Source organism: Montipora capricornis, unplaced genomic scaffold (genome assembly GCF_036669925.1).
Source record: "Montipora capricornis isolate CH-2021 unplaced genomic scaffold, ASM3666992v2 scaffold_65, whole genome shotgun sequence".
NCBI lineage: Eukaryota > Metazoa > Cnidaria > Anthozoa > Scleractinia > Acroporidae > Montipora > Montipora capricornis.
The window spans coordinates 1-14,120 of NW_027180259.1; the positions used below are offsets into that span (position 1 = coordinate 1).

Genomic DNA, 14,120 nt, shown 5'->3' on the forward strand with positions numbered 1-14,120 from the left:
TGTAAATTTAAGGTGAGAAATTGGTTTCACCAAGTGTTGTCAATCTAGCCAATTTACGTGCTGTCTCTGATTACGTCACAAGTGCACGAATTAACCTTAAATTTATGCGCGAAATAGCAATCTGGCCTCAGTTATTGAAAGGCTGGAGAACTTTATCCGATGAATAAGTAACTGTCCTTCAGTTTCAACCTCTGCAAAGATTTCAGCATTTGCCCTCGTATTGTGAATATGCACACATTAAGAACATTTAGTTAAAGCGGTGTGTAAGAAATCTTGGCCCACGTTTAACGTGGAGTACTGGATTACTTCACTCAGTGATTGGTTCAAAGTTCTCGCGCCACTTTTTCAACCAATCAGAAGTGAAACCAAAACCAATCGTGGCTCGCGCGTGCACATTTTCCCGCGCTTTGTGTCGGCTACGAATAATTACTTTGAGTTTTGATTGGTTTACTGAATTGTCTCCGTCCTTTTTAATTGGCCAAAGTAATTACTTTGGTTTTGGTTGTAGGACACTCGATTGAAACTCGCTCTATGCACCGGGTAAAGTTATCCGGCATTTGAACAACTGGGACCTGAAAATGACCAGGGGGTCTTTTCTCAAAAGATGTCAAAAGACCCGAAAACTTTTCGAGCGTGCAAAGCCATTTGTGAAAACTGCCATCTGCTAGTTTTGGAACGCCGATCTTTTAAAGTGGTTTGCAAGACAACAAGAAGCAGAATAACTGTGAAGTTTGACGTCTTAAATTCTACCCATTCTTGAGATACAGAGGGAATTCTGACACCCGAAAAAGTCCCGTAAAGTTTCTGGACTCTCGAGAAATGGACCCCTGCTGCGGCCCCAGTGATTCGAAGGGTGGATAGCGCTATCCACTGGATAACTCAATTGGTTTTGCTAGTGTTTAGAGCGGTTTTCAATTGAGTGTCGAAAGTAATTAGAGAATTACTTTGGTTTTGCATTACTTCATTCAGTGATTGGTTCTCGCGCCACTTTTTCAACCAATCAAAAGTGAGACCAAAACCAATTTTCCAGCGCTTTGTGTCGGCTACGTGTAATTACTGCGAGTTTTGATTGGTTTACTGGATTGTCTCCGTCCTTTTTGATTGGCCAAAGTAATTACTTTGGTTTTGGTTTTACGACAATCATTTGAAAACCGAGCTCTATCCGCTGGATAGCGATTTATCCGGTGGATAGCGTTATCCACCTTTTGAACAACCCTGATTTGTAAAAACGATTATTCAAACTTGGACTAATAGTTGTTTTTCTCCTATTCATCGTATCTTCTTGTTTTAATTTTGCTAAATGGTTTTAACCAGGGAAGGAGAAACGAGATGGACAAACATGTCCAAGAGAATATGCAGATTCACTTGGATCTGGCCCATCTGAGAATAAGAGAACTTGAACAGAGGCAAGAATATGTTTGCACAAATGGCAATTTTTTGTGGAAAATCTCTAGCTATTTGCAACTGTTTCAACAGTCTGCCACCAAGAAGGAAAAAGAAAAACTCTGTAGCCCACCATTTTACACTGGACAGTATGGTTACAAGTTGCGGGCAGAAGCTTTCTTGAATGGCCTCGGGCAAGGAAAAGGAACTCATCTTTCACTATACGTGGTTATAATGAAAGGCGAATATGATGCCATTCTCCCGTGGCCATTTCAGCAACGAGTTGACTTTGTTCTTATTGATCAAGATGACGACATTGGTGTGCGGCAGAATAAAATTTGGAGACTCTCATGCGATCGCGATAGTGATTACTTCAAGAGACCCAACAAAGTAAAGAGCCTTGGGTTTGGTTGCCCGAAGTTTGTGTCTGTAGATACACTTAGAACAAGACATTACATACGAGACAATACCATCTTCATTAGAATAGACGTAGACCCCGTAGATGCATCTTGAAATCTAGAAAGTTGTTGACAGTTTTGAAACATAGTAGAACTAGATTGTGGTAAAACATCTGTTGTAGGAAGCAGACACCAAACGAATAGGTTTTCACGTGACGTCATCGCCGCCATGTTGGTTGACGAAAACAGAAGATCTCTCGTTAGCTTCTTTTGTTTGTCCATCGGAAGTCGTACGTCTATTGCTATTGGTGTTCCTAGAGGTTGGTTGAAAACGTCCCATAGGTGGTTTTTAACCAATCTCTTGACACTCAGATGACAATAGTGTAATGTACAAATGCTGGTGGACGAACAAAAGAAGCCAATGAGAGATCTTTTGTTTTTGTCCACCAACATAGTGTCGATGACGTCACGTGAAAACCATCTATGAACTTCATAATCGCTAAATAAGGACTTAAAGCTCCGGCTACACGTTGTAACATTGTTGGAAGAACACGTCCCAACATTGTTATAAGAACGCTTCTAACAATGTTGGATACGTATATAACATTGTTGGAAACACATCACTTAAGTCGCGCAACCTTATGATGGCGTATGTCTTGTTTGTGTTTTGGAGACTCTGATTGGTATTTGCAATACGACATTGTTGAAAGGGTGGCTACACGCTTTACACGCTTCAACATTTGTTGTATGTTGGACAAAATGTTCGATCGAAATCAAAACATTCTTCCCACAAAAAATGTTGAACAGACGTCATCAAACATGCATGCTACACGTTCTGACACAAGTCTGCTCCAGACGCCAAGATTCCCAATTAAAGAATATTAAATTGTTTCTGTACCCAGTGATAGAACGCCTCAGCAACGTCGACTGAAAAGGCACGCGCAAGGATTTATTGGTAAAGAATTAAAAAAAAAAAGTTGGTTCTCCACGTGCGGCACGCTTTTCACATCGTCTCGTCTTGCGCAAAACAACAAGTTACTTGAAATTGCTAAATGTAACGATTTGGTGACAACGTCAACATTTCTTGATCAGCGTTGCTACCAACATTGTAAAGTGCGACCAAGATGGACTGCCACGAAGGCGCAGATGTTTAATTTCAAAGTGACGTCAGTTTTCTTCGGCACTACCATCATCGTGCTAAAGCGCCCAAATAGTGAGCGTAAGTAAAGAGAACTTTGTTGCCCGTGTAGATTATGACCAGCAAATATGAGTCTAGTTTCCGCGAAATTGAACGTTTCTGTTTAAATTAACGAGTGTAAAAGTCTTGGTTTCACCTCCTGAAATTTTACAATATCTCTGAAAGTTGTGCGAAACGACTGCTAAGTTCGTGTCGCGTCTACTTACTATGTTCATATCGCGTCAAGGTGGTTTTGCTAGTATGCGTATTGTTTTCTTTCTATGTGGTCATAGAAGGATAAAAGAAATACCAGGCTAAGGGACACATCAGAAAATCTCTCTCGCATTCTAGAATACCCAGCCACTATTATTGTCACATGTCTCGTTCATAAAAGGACGCATCTTTGAGAAGACGAAAGTGACGGTGTATTGGTGGTTTGCAACCAATCTCTAGAGACACAGATAACAATGCTGCAATGTACAATTGCTGGTGGACGAATAAAAGGAGCTAATGAGAGATGTTTTGTTTTCGTCCACCGACATTGCGGCGATGACGTCACTTGAAAATCAGGTTAAAACACGTATTACTAAAGCCTGGTTCACAATGTGACATAAGCATAAACATCAGCTGTGTAAACCGGGAGTAACATAAGCATACGAAAAAGGAATCCTTTCAAATTTCTTTTGCTTATGCTTATGCTTACATGTCACATTAATAATTGTGTAAAGCGGTGCAACATTAACATAAGCACAAGGCCGTCCGCCATTTTGGAACGTGGCTCGTCTCATTCTCCTGTGAATTTTCTTTTTCTGGAGCTAACTGCGCTTGCTTATGTCACTTCTTTTATGCTTATGCAACAAGTGTGAACTTCGTTATGCTTATGCTTATGTAGCAGTGTAAACCATGCTTAATTTATATGAGACATCAGTTTTCTGATTTCTGTCTGACTTAACAGAAAAGGCTGTCGATAACACTGAGGAATGAAATCTTTTACTTTCTCTTGGAAGGTAGGCCACACACACAGTGAATTTGAAGAAGTTGGATTTTTTTTTGGTACCGACGTCGATCTCTGTTTTGACCAAAAACAAGACAGGAAATAATCTGCTACACAGCCGTTTTTAGCGTCGTCACGCGACGCTCCTCCCCGCTAATGAGGAGTTAGTGGGGAGGAGCGTTGCGTGACGACACTAAAAACGGCTGTGTAGCAGACTAGAAAGGAAATGAAGTGAAAGGAAAGTAAAAAGTATACAAAGCGGGGTTTTACGTCAGTACCTGAAAAGCTGAATATTATACTAATAGGAAGTGTATATAATTATTTTATATTAAATTACTTAAACGGTATTAATAATCTCGGTTCGTGTTATGAATTATTGACAAATTTTAAGAATTGACCAGCTTCTGAGAATCTAAACTCATTGCAGGCAGCCCAGGCTCATTGTGAGAAAATAAAAGCATATTGGAAATATGGAGAGATACTGATTGATATTGCCACAAATAGTGGAAACAAAGGAACCAAGGACACCACTGAAATTGCGTGAAATCAGAGAATAGCGAGGCGATTCGGAGCTACCTTAAATTTTCGAAAATCTCGAGACACGAGAAAACGTTTCCGAAAGACTCGAAGCGCTTTTCAGTTAAAATTTCCGTAATTTCATCAAGTGAATGGAACAGCATTTTCCGGTTGGCTGCTCACTCCAGTTTTTCCGGAATTCCGGAACCTTTTGGACCACTTTACGAGATAACCTAAATTCTCGAAATTTGTTTCCGGGATATTTCTGTACCATCAGATTCCTTACCCGGTTTTTTCGAAGTATTTGGTCGAATGGAAAGACCTCTCCAACTCAGTTCCTAGAGTAGTCTGGGACACCAACATCGCCTTGACGTCACGTAAGAATTATCCCCAAGAAAGTGTTACCTGGCAGGTACAAAACACAGGTCACAGGTCCAGGTCGCAAGTCATTATTTTGCCAAGACAACGTATCCTAAGCAACCATTAAAGCTAACCTTAGGACTAATTAGTCCTAAACAAAAGTTTTTGGGGCAAATGTTAACATTTGTAAACGGTTCGGGTTGTTTCTGCATTGGTAAAACAATGACCTTTGACCTGTGTTTTGTACCTGCTCAGCTTTACCGCCGTAATTTTTATTTGCTCAAAGGGCGACATAATCAATCCCTCACTAGAACCGGGCACTTTATGGTCTCTGCAGTGGAAAATTATGCCAGTCACTCTGACAGTCAAGTAATACAAAACGCTCGAACGGAAGATATACATACATAAAGAGGACTAAGGAGGAAAAAAACTCTGCAGTAGTCGACGGAGGAAGTATTGCATGAAATCAAGGTTACTACACATTCACAGGTAAAAGAAAAACAACAACAAAAGATACTTTATAACTCGTTTTATTTACTTGTTTAATTCTCACTAGAAACAAAGAATGACTCATAGCAGTTAACAAAAACGCCATACCTAATTTTTAATAACACTTTTGTCGTGTTTTCGTAATAAGTATGTTTAAGGACGGTGCCTACTAATTCAAAGATATTTTTGCCCACGTTTATGATTATATAGGAAATGTAGATCTTAAGAAGTGTTATTGAAATCCAAAAAGAAAATTGGGGGTAACCACGCATTTTTCAAAGATAATTCATGAAATAACTTCTCAAACTGAAGCTTAATTATCTCCATAAAATGCACACACACTGCAGTCCCCTCCCCCCTTATTAATTTTTGTTAGCAGCACAAAAAAATGCTGAAAACTTGAACAGTTAACCTTGAAAAGGGGAGAGGGAGGGGGAGGGGGGGGGGGGGAAGTGGGAAAGGTTGGAAGTTCTAGATCCAGTGGGTACTGAAAGCTAGAAAAGGTGTTTTTTTAACGGGAGTGTCTCACTAATTTTGCAACCTGTTGTAGTTCCCCATACATAATTATTATTGACTATTTTGCAATGTTACTACTTTTACACGTGCTATCTTATGATTACGACGAGCAATTAGTACATATCTACATGTTAGTTTTGAAACGCCTACTTTTCCTGTTTTGTTTTTCTCACGAATTTTCTAGTGATTATAAATAGTATCTTAAAGGGTAAATGTGCTTCGATATTACAATTTCCTTAGGAATTTGCGGTTTCATGCTTATCGATAGCTTTTACATGTTCCGCGAGGGAGTTAAGAAAACTGTAGAGTGCACGTTTTTAGTCAACTCCTTAGTTTTATTCACTTACGCATTATTATAAAATTGCGCACTCTTAAGGTATAGGTAAGCGCTTTCCGAGCCAATGACCCAAAAAGCCGGTGCTTATACCCGATTTCCGTAGCATTAAGCGACTAGGAGTGTTTTGAACTCCCCCCTGGATGGGATGCTAGTCCATCGCAGGGTTACCCCCAGCATTACGCCGGTACCCATTTATACACCTGGGTGAAGAGAGGCACTGGGGGAGTAAAGTGTCTTGCCTAAGAACACAACACAATGTCCCCGGCCAGGACCCGAACCCCGGAGCACTCTTAAGGTATATTCAGCTATTATTGTTCAGCGATGGTAGAATCTACTAGTTGCTATAATCTATCAATGGATATCCTATCAAGCTATTATTGTTGAGCGATGGTAGAATCTACTAGTTGCTATAATCTATCAATGGATATCCTATCAAGCTATTATTGTTAAGCGATGGTAGAATCTACTAGTTGCTATAATCTATCAATGGATATCCTATCAAGCTATTATTGTTGAGCGATGGTAGAATCTACTAGTTGCTATAATCTATCAATGGATATCCTATCAAGCTATTATTGTTGAGCGATGGTAGAATCTACTAGTTGCTATAATCTATCAATGGATATCCTATCAAGCTATTATTGTTGAGCGATGGTAGAATCTACTAGTTGCTATAATCTATCAATGGATATCCTATCAAGCTATTATTGTTCAGCGATGGTAGAATCTACTAGTTGTTATAATCTATCAATGGATATCCTATCAAGCTATTATTGTTGAGCGATGGTAGAATCTACTAGTTGCTATAATCTATCAATGGATATCATCCTATCAAGCTATTATTGTTGAGCGATGGTAGAAGCTACTAGTTGCTATAATCTATCAATGGATATCATCCTATCAAGCTATCTTTTGGCGTGAGTCGTCGACCGAATTCGAACCTATCACCATTACTACCACCGCTACTACTGTTCTGCTACTTTCACTACTGATCGCTACAAATCTACTTGTAATACTACTGCTGTTACATCGTAAAATTATCGTCGATTCTACAAATTGTCGTTACTTTGTAACTCAAGGTAACTGAGATTTTGAACTTTGATTAAATCTGGTGTACATATCTCCTAGCAGTGGAGTTCGATTTGTCTATTACCTCACACCAAGTGAGCTACCCCTGTAATTATTGAAGATCACCGGTGTATTTCGCAAACTCTAGAATCTTAGCAATTACACACTTTATCGAAAAGTGTTCTTAGCCATGAGCTTATGCCGGAGGCCTCGTTTATGACTGGCTGATGTGTCTGAATTGAAATCTTGAAATCGCAGGTTGAAGTCCCGCCTAGAATATTAGCTGGGATACTCCCTTGTTGAACGGCACGCCTGTGTTTGTCACACACACAACAGAGATCAACAGATTGGTTTGCTCCCAACTGGAACTGTTCGGATCGACTGTAGATTCTTTGGTCATATTTAAAATTTTACAGTTATTCATGCAGTACTTAAATTGTGATCAGGAACCCATGATCGTGGGCGTCCGGTTGTAATTTCGGTAGATTGACTGAAAATTCAACTTAAAACAATAAGCAAGATTTTGCGGTTCTGGGGAACAAAAGAAAGGATTTGTATGAGTTTCGTGATGCCTTTTGTCTAAAACTGAATTTTAATATATCGAAATTGGGCTACTGGGTTTGAAAGAAATGGCTAAGAACTATCAAACTAACATTCTGTCAAAAGATAAAACATGTGTGCTGTATTTTTCTGTGTCAAGCATCTAACACATTCTTTTGACATAACTTAGAACGCCATTGCGTTCATTTTGATCAATTGCAAATGCATTTTGTATACAGTTCGTCTTTTGGAAGAGCACAGAGAAGATATGGAAAAGTTACGAAATGGAACTGATCCTTCTCCTCAAATTGTGTTACTCTAGTAGTCGTGATCTCTTCGCTCTTTTACGCACATTTATATAAACAACACTACCCAGACATACCCAAGGACATAACCTTGGATTTTACTCGTTAACATCATTAATCGTAATATTAAAACCTATCATGAGAGTTGATACGTAGTGTGTGATACTTCATGCTTGTTTAAATTACTCCACCCGATGACGGGTTCAATTAAAGTGAACCATGCATGTGAACGGTGATTATTTGTTTAATTATAGTGTTGGAGGAATTAAGCAAAAACGTCAAAGCGATTGTTCATAAATAGAAATCAAGTTTAAGAATATTTCCATCTCAGCCATTGCGATAGGTCAAAATAACCAAAAAAACCCGATAAAATTATCATTATCGCACGTAAAAAGATCTCCACTTAAAAAAAGCCCTGACTTTCTTCACACACAAACGAGCAAAGTTAATATTTCAGGGGGGACCAACCAAACCTACCCTGAACGCAGACTGACCACTTAAAAGAACTTATTAGTTGGTTATGATACCATTTCTCAGAAAAAATTGTTCAACGAAGAAAAAACTACAAAGGTAACAACTTAAAATAAGCCAATTTACCTGATCTAGATTAAGAAATCCTTTAAATGCCGGAAATTATTTGTGTGAGTCCGCGTTTGGAATTAAAAGCCAAGCGTTGAGGCCACAAAAAGCAGCTTCAAATTATCAGTTGATTTTCATGACTGACGAACACGTAATTCAGTTCATATGAAGTTTGGTCGTCCTATTTGATAAATCTTTGACAAGTTCCACTCCAAAGCCTTTTTACATTTATTTTATCTTGGAACCACTTTAAACCTGACTTATACACGATGCTGTTGTTCCCCAGGGTGTTTGCTACTGCTAGGTAAGTGTGACCTTTATGTTCGAATGACGTCACACTTGTTGGCTCATACTTGTTCTCAATGTCTTGATACATTGCCATAAACTTAGATTCCGAGTGCACATACAAAACCAACCCACTCGGTAACAAACCGGTCGCGCACAGGAACGTTTGACCACACATCGTAAACGTATGCACGCTCCAAACTTCACTTGGTTTTGAAAAAGTTTGATTCACATTAGCAAACTTTTCACCGTTCCACTTGTAAATCACAATTCCAGCAGACGATGCCGCAAATGCAAGGAATACAGTATTGTCGATTGTGAAGGACTTGAGATCCCAGACGGAACCGTTAAAGATCCGAGGGAATTTCGGGTCGATAAATTTCTTCCCCGACCATTTCATCACGTCTGAATAATGGGAAGAATCCGAATTGTACTCGTTTGCAAAACCAATAAATGTTTCGTTGTGTATCGTCAATACTGTACTTGCCCACGCGTTGTGTGTTCTTATTTCCTGTAACTCCTCAAACTTATTTTCCTTCCACTTGTAGATGGATGAGTTTATACGGAAAGAACTTCCATCGTAAGAATTCGTGACTGTAAGGAACAGTTCCGAATGTATTTTAAAGAAGTGAAAACTGGTTGCTCCGGATGTTGAAATGTTCTGCCAAAGCTCGAAACTGTGTCCATTCCACTGGAAAACGGAAGAATTTAGATTGTAAGTATTTCCATCCCAAAGATTGGCGATAGCAATGTAATGTTTATCAGCGATCATAAAGTATTCGATGTCATATGCTCCAATGGTGTCTATGGTCTGGTGAAGGGTAAAATTTCCAGCTGACTCGTTTAGTTTGTAGATGGAAGAATCATGATACTTAGCGAAGGCCATAAACAAACTTCCATCAATAGTGAACACTTCAACATCCTCGGCTGACTGTGTTGGCAGGTCTTGATATTTTGTGAAGTAATTCAATTTGCTGGTACAATCTTCAATTGATAAATAAAAAAAATGTCTCATTATTTTAAACCTCCGCACAATATTAAATAAACAGGATGTTATTCCCCATGTTCAATTTGCGCGAAGAACCTTCTTTTTTTCAAAAATGGTTACTTTTCACTAAGGTACGATTTCAGGAAGATACTCAGGCTTTATCCACGTGTTACTTATTAATCTGTTAATGGCATCAGTGCAGGTCTTGATAATTAATTTTTGTTTAAGTGAATCAATTTGCTGGTACAACCTTGATGAATAAAAGAATGTGGCTGTATCGCTGGGGCATTACTCATACAATATTAAATAACCAGGATAACATGAAAAGTTTTTTCCCACAAGTTAAGTTTGCTCTTAGAAATAAACTATTTTTAAAAGTTTTTATTTTTAGCTTTAGCACGATTTCGAAAGTGTTTCATTCGTTTCGGGAAGAACCCCAAATGTGAGTTTTTTCGTTTCATTTACTGACCAGTAAATGGCGTCGGTGTCACGTACGATGAACATTGTTAGCTTGCTTTAAAATGTATGACTTTTTCGCCTTAAAGCAGTCCTGACCTGAAAGATTAGGATTTGCCGTTGACATATATTGCGTTAAATTGCTACCATGGCCAAAAAATCAATTCTTTATTTCCTTTGGATTTCAAAATTATGTTAACTTACCACTAATTGACCCAAGTTTGGAGCCTTGATTTCAAAAGACACCGGTTAATTTTAACTGGAATTTTCTTACTTAATGGTCCACCATTCGATGACGTCAAATTCTCACTGGCTCAAATAGTGCCGCTGTGACCAAAAATCAATTCTTAATTTTTCTTAGGATTTCAAAACTATGTTAACTAAACACTGACCAACCAAAGTTTTAAGCCTTGATTTAAAAAAGACACCTGTTTTTTAAACTATAATTTTCTTATTATAATGGTCCGCCATTACTAACTTAAGTTCTGGAGAGAGCTGGATCGAGGAGAAAATGACGTCAAAGGCTCACTAGTTTAAGAATGCAATTCGTGTGTACGCCGCAGAATTAATATGCAGCATGGGAGTTTTTCAGACTTTTGAACTCGTGTTTTGCATAAACAAGAAGCTGCATTTAAGCTAGTGAGTGAATGACGTCACTTTTCCCTAGATCCAACCCTCTGAGGTCCAATCAGTCAGTTTTGAACGTGTGTAATGGCGGACCTTTCACTCAAAGTAAACAGCCTTTGGATAAAAATTCAAAGCTCAAATTTTTCCCAGTCAGGTTTTAAGCAAACACACTTTTAAAATTTGAAAAAAAGGGAAGTGATTTTTTGAACATAGTAGCACTTTAACTCCTTGTGATTTCGCTCCAAACAGGCGGCACGTTGCATTAAGTTCCCCGAATTGTCATTTTCCTAATGGTTGATTCCTTGTGATTCCTGAGTAGTTCAAGTCCTTTTACGGTGGGCGCTAACCGCTAGCTTTGCACTTTATATCGAAATTACGATTTTGTCCGTTTGCCCACAAAGAGGACTGCAACTACCAGGGACTCAGTGGGAACTTACCATTAGCAAAATGCGCCGTTGGCAGTTGATTGTCCAGCGGCCGAGCTTATGAGAGGAATGGGTCTATTTAACAAATAGATTCCATGTTGCCAATGAGAATTTAGAATAGAGAAGAAAAGAGTGGAGTCTATTCTATTCTGAATTCTCATTGGTGTTTTTTCTGCGCGCGCCGTAGCCACTGACGGTCCCGTTCTGTTACTAAATCAGCCTAATAGATCACAGCCGACGTCAAAATGTGGTAAGGACAAAAAAGTGCAGCCGAGTGTCACTGATGTTCTTACCACATTTTGACGCCATCTGCGATCTATCACTAAACATGCGCACGGCAAAAAAATATATTGCTTGTAATCTCGCAACCTGATTGGCTAATTGGCCATTGTCGATAAGAGTCTAGACAACACCGCTCGCGTCATGCTCGCGTCAATTTGTCACGCAATGTAATAGCCAATCAGGATCCCTCATTTTGGGAAATAAACCAATCGTATTGCGAGAAAGTTATAGACAACGCTTGCGCTTTCTTTGTGTCATGAGTTTGGTCTCCCTCAGAAAGAAACACTTTCTTTGGCATTGAATATTGCGGTAAAAAACAAATCGAAAGTGGTTCGGCGTTGGCTGCGCCTCTTGAGTCCACAACATTTTGACCACCGTGATGACGAATATCGTTGTCGATAAGAGTACAGACAACGCTAAACCACTTTCGATTTGCTAAATATTTGTTTTATAAAATAAAGAATTAAAAGTTTTGATGATGACGTCAGCTTTGCGTTCGGCCTCTAGGAGGTCATAAGGTGAGAAATCAATGCGTGTATTATTGAACTTATATTATAAACCTTGATTGACCTAAGAAACCGGTTTGCATTCCTTTTTTGAAGAACATTTATTCTTGCATTAAAAAGCAAGTTGTGACCTCATCTCATGGATACACCCATACCTCACACTAGCTTGTGGAAGGGATTAACAAAGCTTAAATCAGACGCGGCGACAAGAGTGGTCTACGACAAGCCCGTGTTGTATCGGTCTCTGGAAAACTTGTCACAGTACACGATGCTTTAATTTGAATGCTTTGAATTGTCCTACTACAGTCCACCCCTTTTGTTTCTGACAAAAAAATAATGGCTCAGCTCTAAACGAACTAGTGATATTTCCAATACGAATAAAAGGAACACTACTGCTATTGTACCTGAACATGAAAGTCCATCACCAGTAAAGCCTGTCTTGCATGTGCAGTTGAAGGTTCCAGCCGCATTTTCACAAGTTGCATTTTCATTGCAATCATGGATCCCGGTGCTGCATTCATCGACATCTGAATACCAAGAAAGGATACAGGTACTCAATTAACGATTTTTAAATCCTTTTGATAAAAATCATCCAGCAGTTGATCTTTGTTCACCATCGTCACTGAACAAGCATGACTGTTTGAACAAGGCCTTGACTTACGAATGTGGCCAACTACAAAAAAAAATTCCTCATATTTTATATGAGAGTTTATGCTTCTGACAAATAGTATGCTAAAAAAATCGCAGCTCAAAATGAACCAGTGATATTTTCTGGCAATACGATTTATAAAAGTAACACTTAGCTATTGTACCTGTACATGACCGTCCATCTCCAGTAAAGCCTGGCTTGCATGTGCAGTTGAAGTTTCCAGCCGTATTTGTACAAGTTGCATTTTCATTGCAATCATGGCTCCCGGTGTTGCATTCATTGATATCTTAATGAGAAAAGGATACAGGTACTCAAAGTTTCAAAGTTTGATAAAAGTCATCGAGCAATTCACTTTGATCTTTGTTCACCATCATCAACTATGATGACTGTTTGAAAGGCGCCTCAATGACTTTGAATTTGAATGTGGCTATAACAGCGAAAGAAATACCATCCTATTTTATATCGGACTGATACTTCTGACCAACCTTTGGCCAAAAAAGCGAAGATCAAAACGAACCCAAGATATTGAATTTCCAATACGGCTAAAAGCGAGGAACACAACTGCTTTTGCACTTGAACATGAACGTCCATTTTTAAAATCATTTCTGCTTTCGCAGAACTTTCTCTTTCCTTCTTCAACTTGATAGCTGCCACACTTAAACGTAGTACGTTCTTAGGAAAGCAGCCAAAAAATGGTGATGACATTAGCCTTTCCTTACCGTTTTCGCAGTTTTCTCCTGTAAATCCCTGTGGACACTCACAGGCATAGTTCTTCTCAGTGTATCCCAAAAGACACTTTCCATTGTTGAGGCATGGATTGTAACAGCAAGGATTCTGATGAGGTAAGATATTCATACTATATCGAATTCAGTTCAGAGCACGAAGTTCCTTGGCGCGAATTTATCAGTCGCGAAATATTTGTTGTCTTACTTTTTGGTTTGCCTTCCCTCCCAACATATACCCAATCGTTTCCCAACACTGTAGTAGATTATGATATCGAAAAATCGTTTTATAGGATTAGCCGTGTCATTTCCACGTTTTGCTGCGCTATTGGTGTATGTAATTAGTTTCACATCCCATAAACGAATCACTTTTAATGTGGGAAGTAACAGCTGAGATAAAACTGAGATTTAGCCTGACAACAAAAGCAAAGGAATACCAACACCACTTCAGTTATGCTGAGAAGGGGTGAAATCTGGCCCAATCGTTTCAATTTAACATGAGATACCTTTGCGCCTCT

At 39.0% G+C, this 14,120-nt stretch overlaps 2 protein-coding genes across 2 annotated transcripts; one reads left to right on the forward strand and one right to left on the reverse strand.

Annotated features, from left to right (window-relative positions):
• Positions 1 to 1,314: 1,314 nt before the first annotated feature.
• On the forward strand, positions 1,315 to 1,896 carry LOC138036904 (TNF receptor-associated factor 5-like; the record flags this gene model as incomplete). Its single annotated transcript, XM_068882949.1, has 1 exon — positions 1,315 to 1,896. A coding segment is annotated over one exon (582 nt), but the record flags the coding sequence as incomplete, so codon positions are not given.
• A 3,468-nt stretch (positions 1,897 to 5,364) lies between these two features.
• On the reverse strand, positions 5,365 to 13,735 carry LOC138036907 (thrombospondin-type laminin G domain and EAR repeat-containing protein-like). The gene is made up of 4 exons (XM_068882952.1): positions 13,600 to 13,735; positions 13,044 to 13,166; positions 12,636 to 12,758; positions 5,365 to 9,931 (listed from the first exon to the last, which is right to left on the reverse strand). Exons 1-4 carry the CDS (start codon positions 13,733 to 13,735, stop codon positions 8,844 to 8,846), a joined length of 1,470 nt encoding a protein of 489 aa, XP_068739053.1. The 3' UTR covers positions 5,365 to 8,843.
• Between the last annotated feature and the right edge of the window lie 385 nt (positions 13,736 to 14,120).